General features: G+C 35.5%; 1 protein-coding gene across 1 annotated transcript in view; it reads left to right on the top strand.

Moving 5' to 3' along the window:
- The window catches only part of PIBF1 (progesterone immunomodulatory binding factor 1), a 106,737-nt gene that overhangs the window by 52,726 nt on the left and 37,937 nt on the right, over positions 1-16,074 (top strand). Inside the window, exons 11-12 of the mRNA XM_005421140.2 lie at positions 10,102-10,267; positions 13,504-13,654. Coding sequence (XP_005421197.1) covers positions 10,102-10,267; positions 13,504-13,654 — 317 coding nt within the window. The remainder of the gene's footprint in view (positions 1-10,101; positions 10,268-13,503; positions 13,655-16,074) is intronic.

The following is a 16,074-nucleotide window of genomic DNA, read 5'->3' as shown; positions in this document are numbered from 1 at the left end:
ATATCTACACTTTAGAGCTTGTAATAAACCAGCCAGTAACACTTTATTATTTGATATTTGTCTCTAGAGCTGAAATGCAGTTGATAAACCTTTTTTGTTTCTAAGTCATGCTTATGAAGAGAGGTCTTCACACTGTCTTCTTTGTTTTCCTGTTAATGGTAATGTGGTTCCAATTACTGTGACTGCTTGGGAAAGGACATTTTATGTATCTTAGATTTGAAAGAAGGCAGATCCAGTTGTGCTCCCCTACCCACTGCTTGACTGTCAGTCATTTTAGGATCCTTTGATGCCCATCTCTGCTGTTGCCATTACCATGTCTTTCCATCCTTTGCTCTTCTAACAAAAGCTTCCCTGAGCTGCCCAGTTGCACTGAAGCATGCCTGATGGCCTGCAGGCAGCTTAATGCAGCTTCCTTTAAGTTCTGAAAAACAGATGGAAAGCCATGTATTTTTCTATTATCATACTTAGTGTAAAACAACTGCTGAAAATACATTTATAACTGTCTTTGGTATGTGAATTTTAATATATTAATAGTTTCTATGTAGCATTCATTTGCTAATAAGGAAGTGCAGATTATCTTGTGTTGGTTCATCCTTCTTGTCTTTGAAGGGAGCAAATGTTTTTTGTAAACAGCAAGCTCAGTATTAGCCAACAGTATACTCTTACAAAATCCTGGGCTGTATTATCAGGACAATAGTCAAGACATCAAGAAAAGTCCAGTTTCAGGATATCCAATACAAGCAACATAGTGATAAACTGGGGTGAATGTAGAGGAGAGCCACCAGAATGGTCAGGGCTGGAGCACTTGCCCCAGGAGAGGGGCTGGGGGGTGTGTTCAGCCTGATCTCTGAGGCTCCTGACAGCAGTATCTCAGTACCTCTGGACAGGTCACTGGGAAGATGGAGCCAGGCCCTTCACAGCAGGGCATGGAAGAGGGATGAGAGAGTGTCAGATAAAACAGAAGATTCTGACTTGGTCTAAAGAAAATCTTTTTCACTAACAGCATTACTGTGAGCAGTCTCGATCCTTGAGCTTTCAAGACCTGAGAAGCTAAAGCTTTGAAAAACCTGGTCTGATTTCATGGATGACCTGGTTTCGAACAGGATGCTGGACTAGATACCCCCTGAAATCCCATCCAACCTCAATTATTTAATAATTGGTTTGTATTTGTATTATTGAGATCTTATTTTTAAGGAGTAATTTCACTGAAGAATAAATGAAATATTACGCAGCAATATGCTGACCTCTCATAAGTGATTGCAAGCACCAAGACCATCCATTACATTAATTATTAGTGGAAAAGGTAGTTTGCTGTCCCTCATTGCTAACTGTAGCACTTTCAGGAACATGTCCTTGAAAGATAACAAGGTATGCCTGTACCTTGAACTCTGCTTATCAGGAAATCAAACCTGTTATGTGTGATATAAAGGACATACCAATCCTTTGCTAAATTATGGCAGTTTGTACCCTAACCTTCTGACCTATTCTGCTCAGCTCTCAGTGGGGAAAATGGAGGGGGAGTAAGCAATCTCTCTGGTGGCACAGCAGTTACCAGCTTTGTCTGATGGTCTCCCAGTTAGCCCTACCTCAAAAGATTTGTCCCTACCTTCTCATTTCTCTCCCTATCCTTTTCCAGGAAGCTGCAGTGATAATGCTTCCTTTTCTTATTTTTTTCCTTGCTGATCATCCATTTTTTTATCACCATGTAAAACAGAATTTTAGTTTTTATATTATTGATTTCATTAAAGTTACATTTACGGAATTAAGAACTTAAATATTTGTATGTTTATTTCTGACTGTTTTAAAGACGTATATGGCATTCCAAACATTTTTCTTCTTCTTATAGTTGGTAGTTGCAGTGCCCTTTAGATTTTATTTCTTAAAAGGAGAGGGACATTTAGTTGCTGCTCTTGTCATTTATGTAACTGCTGTTCTGTCAATCATTTGACATTGACTTTTTCCCTCTTTGCATTATTGGAATTAAAAATCATACCGTAATTATCTTTTGTAAAGTACACATATACATATAAAGTATCTTAATGAATTTTCTATTTAATCAGAGGAACAGGAGCATATACCTCCACATATAATGAATTCTATTTAGGCTAGCAAGTAATAATCACTCCATGTGGAATCACAAGAAATACCAGAAAGCATTTATATTGATTTAACTGTATATTTGATTAAATATGACCTCTCTGGCTAGTGGGAGGGGAGAGTTTAAAGAGACAAATTTTTGTATGTTTTATCCAAGAGGAAAAAACAATTCAGACAACAGACTCAGAGTCTTTCTGTAACTGTTGACTCCAATCTCTTTAATTTTCTTGAGCACTGAAAAACAATGTTTGTAATGTTTGTAGTGCAGTAATGATAATGTAATGAAAAATTTCTGTAGCTTCCAATATCAGATCTGTTCAAGTCTGTTCTATCTGCTACAATAGCAATTAATTACAATTATTTTCCAGAAACATAAGTACTATAATAGTAAAGTAGTAGAATCTTTGGAAAAGCTAATATTTGGTTTAAGGAAGTAAATTGTGGAATCATTAACAAAATTGTACAGTATCTTGAAAAAATTATTATGAATAGTAGAAAAAAATTATCAAGTCAGGCAATTCCAAATGTATGCTACAAACTTGGAACTTAGTGTAGAGAAATATTAAAAGTTGGTGCTTTCATTTCTTAATATTAAATATCAAGAAACTTGCTGGCCTTTTCTTCATTCAGATCTGTTTTATATTTCTCATATCAAAAACTCTCACAGTTACAATTTCAAGTAATTATTTCCTCATTAATCAATATACATTATTGGGGGATAAGTCTCTGTACTATTCCTTGACTTTCTGTTGATTTAGTACAAAATTCAGCTTTGTTATTATGGCTTTGTTTTTGCAAGGAATGAAGTAAACCAAGAAATGAAAATGAAAATACTGGTTTAATAAAGTTAATGGTTTGGGATGCCATGAGAAATCAAATAGAGAAAAGTATACATAGAAAATATGACTAAAGATTTAAGGAGATTTTAATAAATGTACTTTGGGTTCTTTCTGTTGGATTAAAATATGTACTATAGACAAAAACATATTGCATTGCAGGGATCCTTTTCAATCCTTTTCAATCAAAGTGATGCTTTTTTTAAATGAAGTATTTATTTGTTTGAGCAAAGATGTTGATTAGGCAATGGGAAATTTAATCATGCTTGTTCTGCTGCTCATCCAGATGTATGGTCCACCTCAGTTCAGCATGTTTCTCATACTTCCAAGATCCACAACTAATGCCATTTTATGTGCTAGTGCACACAGATGAAAAAGATAACTTTGTGCAGTGTATTGAGGTTGTGCCAGAAACAATAGAACCCTTCCGCTTCTTCTGACTTACTTTGGCTTGAGGTGATGATGTCTGCCCCCTTTAGCTGGGCTACGTTTCCCTTTTGGATTGTTGTCCTGAACTTAGGAACATGTATGAAACTCTTTCCTCTGGTATCTCTTCACTCGGCTTCAGAGAACTCATTTCATAGCCTTCCTGTTTGAAAAAGATGGATCTTTAATCTTTCTTTGGGCTATTTTGAAGCTTCATTCAAGGGATTTTGTGAGGTGGTTATTTTCCATTTTTGGATTCCCAGATTAGGTATCTCTGTGCCTACATCTCCTGAAATACCCGATCTGGTAGGTATTCTCAGACCAGCCATGTGTTTCATGCTTCTATATTTTTAAGCACTAAAAACGTAAATGAGAACACAATGTTATGCATCTTGACTAATTTGTATAGGCAAAGAGAAAAGCAACTACCATTAGATTCCTAAAAATTACTGAGGTGACTCTGTTCTCCTATTTATGTATCTAAAAAACAAGTTTTGAGGAGAAAACAGTGAAATTATATCACATCCTTTATTATATGCTCACTCATGTCTTCAGGCCCTTTCTTTTTGTTAAGGATGCTGTCACATCCTTAATAAATGTCTGTATACTGGTAAAGTTCAGTTAGGTTATTTGAACATCTTTTGCATTTATTTCATTGAAACAAATAACAAAAGAGTCAATAAATATGCTGATTACTTAAACTGAGTAATAACAGTCTAGGTAAGTGAGCAAACTAAGTATGCAGAGGCAGCACTGTGCTATTGCAGAGTAGCAATTGCACCCTGCTTCATTTTTTGTGAGAAAGGCATGACAGGAGCTGCTTTTCTGTTTTTTACAGTTGCCCAAAATAAAGAATGCACTTTTAGAGTAAGTGAAAGGCTATATTTGATGCCCATCAGAGCTCCAGGATTAAGAGAAATCTCCCTAGTGAAGTTTTATTAGGAAATTCTCATGACTGAAGTATGACTCCCAAGCACAGACTTGGCAGAAGTAGTCTCTGCCCAGTAGTCTTGAAGCTATGTCTTGGTGCAGGGGAGAATCTTACATTTCACAGAGTGAGAGTCAAAGAAAAGAAAGCACAATTGCATCATCCGGAAACAGAGAAACAAAGATGGATTTCTGTCCCTGTCAGTCAGCACAATTCAGCAGATACATTTAAGGCTTTCATGTTTTTCATTCTTGTAGTGTAGTGTACACTGGGCATTAGTCTAGTTAGGGTAGAAAGGGTACATAGGTCCTACATTCTGAAGAACTCCTATTTATTGCACAAGTGATTTTGGGTTTAGGTGTCCCAAAGCTACAAGGAGTGGAAACCAACTGTGTATCTGGCTGAGTGTGGATGTTTGGAAGCGCTTCCTATAAACTGCAAAATAGAATGGGGAAGTTTTTTTTGACAGAAAGAGGATAGAGGCCAATACAAAATAAATGCTTAGGATGCTGCAAAACACAAAAATCTGCTTTGAAGCAAGCAGCTTTAAACAAAGCTTCTAAGCTTTCTCTCTCAGATTTTACTGAACCACATGCAAAAGTACTGTATGCTTAATTACTTGATACGAAGCAAATGTAACATCTGGTAAGAACTTGAATGTTAAATCAAGTTTACCCTTTAGTGTCTAAGCTATATATTTCTGGATTTTTTTTATTTTTTTAATTACAACCTGAACCAGCAATATTGTGCTGAAAAAAAATCTTAGCATGTTGTTTGGGAAAAACAAATTTTAAGTGAAAATTATTTCAACAAATTTTTCATTGCTTAAACAGCTTGTAAATTACATGTTTCATCTTGTGTTTAATCATTATGCTCAGAGCTTTTGTTGTTATTGGAAGTATTTAAATTTGTTGTTACAAAGTGCATTGTTATTTTAGACCAGCTTAGAAATAGTTTAAAGTATTTGATAGACATGAATGGAGTAATAAATACGACAAGAAACTGAAAATGCCTATAAAGTTGGTATAAAAACTCATAAAATATGTATTTTTAAATGAATGACAGATTTCTTCCCCATTTTCCAGTAAATATTGAAACAGACTTTCATTTTGTGAAATCAGCCAGATACATGACTAATCAGACTTAATCTGAGTGCTGCAAAAGCTGAACAATGAAAGCATTTGAAAACTAAAGATCTGAGTTCTTACATTTTTAGTTATTTAGTGAGTAGCATGTGAACACAAATCATGGGAAATTTTTGATTGTTCAGATATAAAGCAACCAGTTTTTAGTACCAAGGATCAAAAAGAGAGCCAGTGGAAACAAGATCCTTTGACTACCCATGTTTGAGCTTGGGTCTGGCAGTTTGCTGCATGTATGGACAGGATTTGTGCAGTCTGTGACAGACTGAATTTAATTGAGGTCTTTCTAGACCACTGTTATTCCTTCTGTGACTCCAGTTTGCACGAAGGAGAGTAAGGAAAATTCATTTGTGTACTTCTATATTTAGGTTGGGGCACTTTGGAAGTGAGGAGGCCTGAACAAGCAGACTCAGTTGCAGAAGGTGAGTAAGTCAAACTAGGATTTGAACCTCAAATTGCAAGAGGTATGGATGGGTAGGATTTGAGGAAGGATGCCAAACTACAAGGGTGGTAGAGGAATAGGGAGAAATCCAGAATGCAGAGAGTAGGGCTATAAGGTAGGAATAGAGGCTGAAGAGACTATGAACATAGAAAAGAAGAAAAACAGATGTCCTGGGAATAAAGAATGAAAATAGAATTGGAATTCAAGAGACGTCTGGGCTGGTGCTGGGACAGAGAAGGAGAAGCTCAGGAGCACTAGGGGACATGTTGGGGCTGGAAGTAGGAGGTTTGCAAGAGGACGGGTTAGGGGGGAAATGTCTTTAGGTTTCTTTGCAAATTTGGCACTGAACCAAAGCACAGACATTTGTACAAATATGAGAATATATTCTAATTGCCTTAAAGATCTTAGATCTGGAACTGACCCAACTGTGGACTCAGGCTGATTTCACAACTTCCAGGGTTTTTTTCCATTTTTAAACTTGAAAATAATTCTAAAATATATCCCACAAAGCTTTAGGTTGGTATAATCTGGTTTACAAAATTATAAAATTGTAAAATTAGATTTTCATTTTGTATCATTTTGGTAGAACTTTCTTTGTAAGATGCATTATTTTTTATTTACTTGTTTGGCATTCTTTCTTTACAAGTTTAGTATTGGATTTGTCATTTCTTAAAAGGGTAATTTTACAAATTTATGGTCTTCTAATGTACAATTGTTCTATTACCTTTTTAAGGAGTACTGCTGTATGTGTCAGGTTCTGTAGGTGGGCAGTTTATAGTTCCTCCATTCAAAAAAACTTGGTTGCCATATTTTCTTCAGTATCCAGACTACATGATTTTACCATTAAATCTTTCTGTTGGCTCTCTGGTATGCATATTTTGACATGTTATTATATCATTATCCGCTACTTGAAAAACAAGCTTCTCTGATTAAAAAATCTTGCAAACCTTACAAAAGAGAGTTCAAGTCCCTCTCTGAGTATTCCCTCTTCTCCTTTACTCTAGACATAATTTTTTTGATAACCATTATATCACTACTTTAGCAAACTTGAGGCGTCATTGACTGGTCAACCTAATGGCAGAGAGACGTAAAGGAATGAAGACCTCATTCTAGATGATTCTTACATGTGAGATTTTTTTTCATTGGCTCAATCTGTTATTTCTCTTTGATTCCCAGCCCTCATTCTTCTGTGAGACTAAAAACTCTACTCTTTCATTATATAAAGTGTGCTAAAATTTCTTGATGGAGAAAAATCCTGCAGACCTGCATTCCACTGTTTTTTTCCATAATAGTAGTATTAAAGCATAGGGTGGTTTTGGTTTTTTGTTTTCCCTCAGAGACCATCTAGGCAGATAAAGGAATGTATTTCAGCACATTGTGTTACATGGCTCTGTACACACATGCACACACACTTGAGCTGAAATAGTAGCCAAGAAAGCAGAGATATTATCTGGCTGAGTAAAAGCAAATATGACAAAGAAACTCTGAATGGTGCTATGGTGAAGGAGTTACTAGTGAGATCAACAGTGTAGTAAGGTTAAAGGAAAACTGACCCATCATAACCCTGCCAGTGCAAAATAGATCATGCTTATGTAAGCTACTTCAAATTTCCAAAACAAAGGATAAAACTTCTTTCTGAAGTTACTGCTCGTAATTGGATAGAGAAGCATGCTCTGAAAGGACCCAGTTGATTGAATCATCAGAGAACTACAGACTTCTCCACCAAATATAGAAAGTAGGTACAAAGAAGTATGGATTGCCTCTGTTCATGCATATTTCCAGTGTGCCAGCTCAGGCACAGTACAGGTCATTGAAGGTCTGAGGCTGTGTACAGGAAGGCATTGCTGTTTGTTTTGTGTTGATGTGGAAGGTATGAATTTGTTGTTGGAAGTCAATAAATATAACTAATAATTAAATTAAATTTGTGTGTTTCATTGCATTGTTGGCTGAATGACATGTATCTTCATTAAGACTTAACTGTTTTGGACCAAAGCATTCTTCCCAGGATTATAAACAATGTGTATCCTGGGCCAGATTTAGTGTCATGTCTGCAGCCACTCGTGTGCAAAGTGTGAAGAATTCTGGAGTGCTGAGATTTTTTTGTGTGGTGAAATGAAAACAGGAACATACCGTCAGGAAACAGTGATGAAAGTATCAGGACTTGAAAAGCATCCCTAAGCAAAAATTACTGAAGTAGTCAATAGGTAACTGGCATTTAGCAGCTTGAGTGCCATAACTCTGTTTGAGAACAAATATCATGCTATTAAAAAAAAATTGTTTTTAAAAGAAAAACTTTAGATGAGCTCAGTATGCAGAACTTCCAAGCTCTGCTCCTGCAGTGAGGAAACAATCTTATTCAGGCATTGGACTATTTATACATAGATGGCTGTCTACAGAGCGATTATCAGGGACATCATAATGACACCTGTTTGTTCTGTTCAAATTAATTCCAGTGAAAATTGCTCCCTCTTTGTGCCTTAGAAACATTCCTACATCTGAAATCCTCAGGGAAAGTATTTGAAGTAATCCCCTTGGTTTTGTTAAACACTCTCCATCCCACCTAAAGATTAGGTGCTAAATAGGATGGAATTGTGTTGCAACTGTTATTTGACAGATGACAGCTAACACGACAGCCTTGCTGGATTAGAGTAAAGGTTTACCCGGCAATCCTGCAATTTGTTTTGAAGTGGCTTCTGTGTGAGAAGTACCATCTTGCATTTAATGGTTGTCCAAGGACTTCTCTGCTGCAAGTTTTTCAGTATTCTCTCAAATAAGTGTTATTTTTTAGCATCCACAGCATCTTATGGTAAGGAATTCCACAGCTTTCATGCATGAAGAGCAATCTATATTTGTTCTCATTCTGCATCATTAGATGACTTCTCATTCATCTATTGGAAAATACAATTGATTCCTATCTCCATTCTCGGTTCTCATGATCTGACAAGTCTCTTACTTCTTCCTTTTCCTTATACCATCTCTTTTCCAAGCTGTAGGGTCCTAGCTTGCTTAGGTGATTTATTCCACACAGTGCAATTGTGTGAGTGTGTGATGTTGCTGCATGTCAGGGGTAGCCCTTCTACCCTTCTCTGATGCTCTGACACTTCTGTTCCTTGTGAGGTGAGGTACTGGAATGGTTGTCAGCATTCAGTAATGCAGGCAACAACATGGAATTGCAAAGTGACGCAGTGAGTTCTGTATTATTTATTTCTTCCACAGCAATTTCCAAAATGTTTGTTTTTATCACTATTTAAAACTGAACCAAAGTTTTAATGGTTTTATCAAGTATAATAAATCCCAAGATCTCACATATGAATGAAAATGGTCAGCTAGGTGTTCATCATTTTATGTATATGGTAAGGAGCATTTTTAAAAGCTGTGATTTACTTTGCATATATCTCTTTCGAATTTCATATGTTATTTAATGAGAAGATTCACTAGATTTTCTCCTGTTCTTCACATCACCTAAATTTTCATCTAATATTATGGTATTCTATCAGCAAACTTTTTTACACTTCATTTTTGAGATTGCCTGTTAGGTAGAATGAATGAAGAAAAATAGATGAAGTCTGCTTCTAAGTGGAATATTATTTGTCCTTATAAATACCTTGTAGTGATTTTCTAAAAATTATACTTAATTTCTGCTTTTTGAGAAGGATCTGTGATTCTGAGTGACTGTGGAAATAATTATACCATTGTGTTCTGACTTTTCTTTATATCTTTGGGTATGGAAAAAGCAGTGTAGCTGATACCCATATATCTCAACGGGTGCACCACTGATATCACTGATGTCTAATGCCACTTCTCCCTATCACATGTAACACATGATGGTGAAATGGAAGGACAAAATTTTCATTAATGTCTCTCCAATGAAAAGACTTCAGTGCATACATTTGTGTACCAAGAAGGAGATTCACACTGATCTAACTCCTTAAGAATAAGGAAAATAAGGTATGCTGTAAAGTCATTGTAATTTGATTCCCCATTAACAACATATTTAGAAAAGCTATTGACAGAGTTTTCCACCTACTGTGTTGTATTGTCATTATAATATTGAATTTTCCCAATGATGTGTCAAATGCAGGTTACAGTAGTTACATACTAATACTTATTAAGGTCTACAAAATACTGTATTAATTTTTGAAATTTTTATCTGTGGTGAACAGAACTAGGATATATTCCAACTTTGCTTATTTTTGAATCGTCCAAACTTTTTTTTCATTTTTCTTTTAGGTACAGACAAATGCAGCTTGGCACAGAAAGCAAAGTTGCTGAACTTCTTCACCAAAGTAAGTTAAAGTCCTTTGAGACTGAACATGTTCAACTCATGCAACAAGAAACAGCTAAGAATCTTTCACAGTGCCAAATGGAATGTGAGAAATACCAGAGAAAGTTGGAGGTATGTTGTATAAAGACACACTTTACAGGGCATTACATACTTGTTTTCAATTTGAATGTAAAGTGGAAAAGCTTGGAGAAAAAGTAACAACATGGCATGGCTGAATTAGTATCTCCACCAAATTGTGGTCAAATGACACAGAAGCCGAGTCAAATGACAAAGCTTACTATGTTTGATCAGTTTAATGGAACACAAGATCACAAGGGGAGGAAAAAGCAAAACAATCTCTCATGGAAAGATGTTAAAGACAGAACCTCATTCATGTGGTGTTTATCTATCTGCTTGTGTCACTGTGTGAGGATTGTAGGGAGAGAAGACAGTTTCACCAAAAAGACTACGGTGAATTCAGTGTCATTATTTGCAACTAGGATCTGTAATAGTATTGTTACATAATAAAATAATAAAATATTTTTTATTGATATACAATTTCTGGAATAAATTTTTCAGAGCTAAGAAAGTCAAGGTGAGCATGATGTATGCAGCATTGAAAAGACCTAACCTTGCTAGTCCTAGCATGATGGGTTACCTTGGTGGGATGCTAGACGCCCACCCAGTCACTCCTTCCTCCTCCTGAAGAGGATGGGGGTGGGGTAAATAGCTTGTAAAGAACATGGGTTGATATAAAGATAGGGACATCACTTGCCAATTACCATCGTGGGCAAAACAGACTTGACCTGGGGAGAACTAATTTCACTTATTACCCATTGACACAGGTTGGATGGTGAGGAACAAAGACAAGAAGGAAAACATCTTTGCCCACCCTGTTCTCTTTTATTTTAACTTCCCTCCCTCATTTCTGACTCTTATACCTCCCCCTTCCAGTGCAGTGCAGGGAGGGATGGGAAATAGGGGTTCAAGTCAGTCCACAACAGCTCCTCTCAGGAGGTGTTTCCTCCTCACACTTTTTTATCCTGCTCCTGTGGATCCTCTATGTTGTGCAGCTTCCTTCAGGAGAAACTCTCCCTCCTCTGAGCTCTCCACAGGTTGCAGCACCTTCTGGGGATGTCCACCTGCTCCAGCATGGGGTCCTCTATGGGCTGCAATGTGGCCATCTGCTTTGGTGTGGTCTTTCATGGTTTGCAGGCAGGCAGCCTGCTCCACCACGGGCTGCAGAGCTCCATGCTGTGGTAGCTGGAGCCCCTCCTTCTGTCACCTCAGTGTCAACAACATGGTGTTCTCACTTTTTTTTCCCTCACTCCTCACTGCCATGCAGCATTTTGTGCTTTGTTAAAATACGGTTTTCTTGAGGTGCAGCACCTTTGGTGAGGGACACAGCCTGGGCACCTGCAGCCAATGGACTTCTTTATGTGGGCTTTAACCACTTGGGCCTCTTTATCTCTACAAGCTTAGAATTTATCATCTGTAAAACATACTGTTCACTTATTTTAATCTTGGAAATGTGAGTATTCCACAGAGAACACTTACTTTAAAAGCACATTTCTTCACCTGTCCAAAGTTAGTCCCAAAAATGTATCACAGAGTCCTATTTATGAGATTAAATGAGATTGGTAGTGTATGTTTCAAACGAATGTCAGGATACAAACTGGACAGGATAGAAGAAAGTGATATGTATGGCAGCCTTTGTTTTGTGGAGGAAGGATGCCAGTCTTCAGATCCCCACATTTCTAGTGCTAAACCTGGCGAAGTTGTTTATGAAAAGGAACTATAGAGTGAAAACAGAATTAGAGAGCTTCAGATAGACTGTAATTTCTTTTTTTGTCTGTATTGGGACATTCAGATCCTGGCTGATGAGGTTAGTTGTGGTCACAAGCACTGGGAGTGCCAGTTTTGCTAAACTTAGAGGTTGCTAAATAGATTTTTAATTGCACAGACATGTCTAAACTTGGAGAATGTAGTTCAATTTGAGTTATATTTTCATTTTCTTTGTGGAAATTTTTTGATCTGACAATAACTCAAATATTTGGCATTCAATTCTCCTGACGCTTTTGGCACTTGTTTTTCTCTTTAGAGAGACACTTTCAAATTCTTTCATTTAGAAATATGCACTTAAGTGCTCTTTCATTAAGAAATATTCTTGCAGAATTTAAATATTTGATGTCTGAAGCTTTTATTTTTTGTTCCTTTTGACTGAATTCTTGGGTTTTTTTAATTTTCTTTCTTATATATAGCATTAATGTACGAAGGTTTTTTCCTTACCATTATGGCACATTAGTCTTTATTAATAGTGTAGGCACTGGTATCTTGTGGCTCAGCTACAGCTTTCTGGACTAACTCTTGCTTTTGTTTAGGGCATAGAGTAGTTTCTCTTGCTAACTAGGAAGCAGATGGTTTTTATGTTGCCCAGTTTTAACATTGAAATTTATTTCTTCTGTGACACTAGACTGAACTTTTTTATATTCAAGTGGCTTTTTTCTATAAGCATTGTGAATTCTTTTGTGCTTTTGACAGTGACTCTAGTATTACTGCTCTGCATACTGTGCATATATTTCTGTACCTGCAAATCTCTATTCACTTGTCATTCTGAATGTTTGTGATTTTTTCTTGGAAGTTAGTATGAAATTTCACAGCAGTACCACTTGGTTATTACTTCACCTGTTTTGGTGGGATTTTTTCTGCAAAGTATGTAGATTGCTACTTTACATACCAAGGACTTTCTTAGTCCAGTTTGGTGTGTATTTATTTGGTCAATGTTTTTTCCTAATATCAAGCGCTTTATCAAACTTATATTATTATACAGGCCTTCATAGCTTTTAATTTTGAATATGAGAGTCTTTTGTTTAAGCTTAGTGGATTAAGTATTTACGTAAGTCTTGAATATTGATAGCATATTACCTTTTATTAAGTAATAAGACTGGTATAGCTTTAATGGCAAATTTTTGTATTTGTATACTGCAAAGGAATCTTCATAAATTGATGACTGAATCAGAATCCAATTAAAGCAACAAAAATTATTGCATTTCTGCTATTTTGACTACTGTGTGTGAATTTTTTAGTTCTTACCTGGCTTTTCCTAAGTTTCCTTTAAAATTCTTGTAGTTTTTTCACACAGCTTCTGAGAATTAATAAGGTGTCAGCAGATAGGCCTAAGATCTGAGAGTTTAATCTTTGCAAGATAATATTATTAAAGGAATAACTACTTTTTAAAGTACTTTAATCTTTGCTGTGCAAAACTTACATCGAATATTTACTATCATACCAGTACACATTTCACATATATTATATTTTTCCTCTTTCAAAAGTGACTGTAATGCTGAATCCATTATTCATTCTCACAGGTGCTTACGAAGGAATTTTATAGTCTTCAGTCTTCTAGTGAAAGCCGCATTATTGAGCTTCAAACACAGAATTCTGAGTTTCAAGCGAGACTAGATACTTATGAAAAACTTGAAAAAGAGCTTGATGAGATAATACTGCAGACAGCAGAAAGTAAGTTCTGTCACAAGTTGTTTTATCTGTAGGTGTTTCTGGCATTACAATATCTTGTTTCTCATGACTTGGAAAAATTACAATGCCTGTCATTCTTCTTAGTTATGCCTGACAAGTAAAAGGCAGTAATTATTTTGATAGAAAATAATAATGGCAGGTTTCTAAGTGTACCTGTAAATATGTATCAAACATCCATATGTTTAAGTTTGTGCTTATTGAAAATCATCTCAGTATTCAGTCATTTCTCTTTTCCTTATTCTAATTATCCATTATAATTAGATACACTCTTTAGGATTTGTCCATTATTTTAGTACATTTTAAATGTCAGGAAGCCCTCTTTGTTGACAGGCAAATACAGGTTTTATATTTCATTACAGTGATTAATGTGAATTTTTTAACTAATTGGAAGGAGGAAAAAAACTCTTCCTTCTGTTGAATTAACAATAATTAGACATTAAGTTGTTGCTGGTGGCAGCTCAGTCTGTTCCAAGTACTAAACCATGGATTAAATTCTTACCTGATTACTCTTGAAAATTTTTGTCTCTCATTTGCAAAAATTAAAATGTTCCCAAACACAGCAAAATTTGTGTAAAATCTCTATTTGGTTCTCAGCCTAAATCAATCCACAAAGCAATTAATTTCTAATTTGAAACTCTGACTCTAATCTTGAAATCTTTTAGCCAGTGTGTAAACAGAGTAGGATATTCTAAAATTTCAGACTAATTCAACTGTCATCTTCTCCTTTTCTCCTCCTTCCTGCCTTAAAACACAGTCACAATTTATAAAGTATAGAAAATTATTGCATAAGCTTTATATATAAACAGAAGTGTCTTGTAAAGTGTGCATTACCAAGATGTAGTGATGTTAGTGACCAGACTGCACATGCTTTATTAATTTTATGCACTGCAGCCTGTACTTGGAATGGCCTGAGTACCCAAAGGTTCCAGTCTGACCATAAGCATGTTTGCTGTATACACGCTTCTGTTTTAGTCAGTAGCACATTTTTTGAAGTGTATATATATACATATATATACTTGCTTAAGGAGTATTTATGTATTAACACAGAATTTTTGGACCTTACCTTGATTTTCTTCAAGGAGAAAGTAGAGTTCAGAACACTGGTTTTTGTTTACATTGGTTTACATTTTCTTACGCATCTTGGGACAGCAGTTAAGTTTTTTACCAGATCATTCTTAATTTCTTCTTAAATATCTATTTTAATTACAATTTACATTCTATGCTGCAGAATGCTAAAGAAAGGAAAGTTTCCAAATGAACTGTTATTTTAAAACATAGTGACTTTATTTTCTGATTTCCTTGGAGAAAAAAAGGAGTCATAGCTTAATATTATTTCAATATACTTTCTCTTTAATACTGAACTTCCTATTTCAGTGTATTTGATATAGAAAGTGAAGATTAATACTAGTTAAGTCTAGTATATTAGGGAAAACAGAAGGAAAAAAGGTAATTTTTTTAATAAACACTTTGAAGGAGAAGACAGATATACATCCTCCTGTGTCTCAAATTATGCCCTGATAGTTATATGTCATCAATAGGTAATGGTAGAAAAATAGCTGAAAAGAAGTATAACTGTTTTTCAAATCAAGTGTTTTATGGAAATACTTCAGTCCATCTTTCTTGGAATATAATTTAGACTGAAGTATTGTGTGGAAGGCCATTAGAGTTTTCTAAAGACTTTGGTGATAATAAGGATTAATCTTCGTTCCTATTGTCATCTCTTTATATTTAAATAGCATATAATGCTTTTTTCTTCATCCTGAGTCATGAAGCCTCTGCTGTTTTACAGTATTTGGGGATGTCAGTGAGGGTTGGGTTCTCTAGACTTTTTAATAAACTGTGTATTTATTTACACATGTAAGATGGCTTTTGTCATATATATATATATATATGTATATATATATATATGTATATACACACTTTTTTTCCCCTTTGGAAAATATGCATGTGGAAGAGATCACTGAATTTTTACTGTTACTTCCTGATCATTGTGCCTCACTTTATTAATATTGAAATGACATGAAACAGCCTATTCAGGAAGCTATCAACAATTTATATAGCCACTTCTTACAGTGCCTCAGAGGTTTCCAGATGAATAACAGTAGTAAATTTCCTTGGCAATTGTCTTCCTTTTCAGGGTACAATCTTCACACTAGGGTATTTTTGTTGTAGACTAGTTGTTTGATTTTTCTTGTTTCCATTGCTTAGTATCTTTCTAAGAAAAAGATTGAACCCATCTATAGCCTCACAATGGCACGTCCTTGCTGAGTAGCATAAGAAACTGTCATTAAGAAATGTCCCCTAGCTTATAAAATGTAAATTTACACCACAAAGTCAGGTGAAGAGCCTGGAATGTTGTAAGAGAAAAGAAGGACACACTGATACAGAACATTATTTTGATA

Source organism: Geospiza fortis, unplaced genomic scaffold (assembly GCF_000277835.1).
Source record: "Geospiza fortis unplaced genomic scaffold, GeoFor_1.0 scaffold45, whole genome shotgun sequence".
Taxonomy (NCBI): Eukaryota; Metazoa; Chordata; class Aves; order Passeriformes; family Thraupidae; genus Geospiza; species Geospiza fortis.
This window is presented reverse-complemented; position numbering and strand designations above follow the sequence as displayed.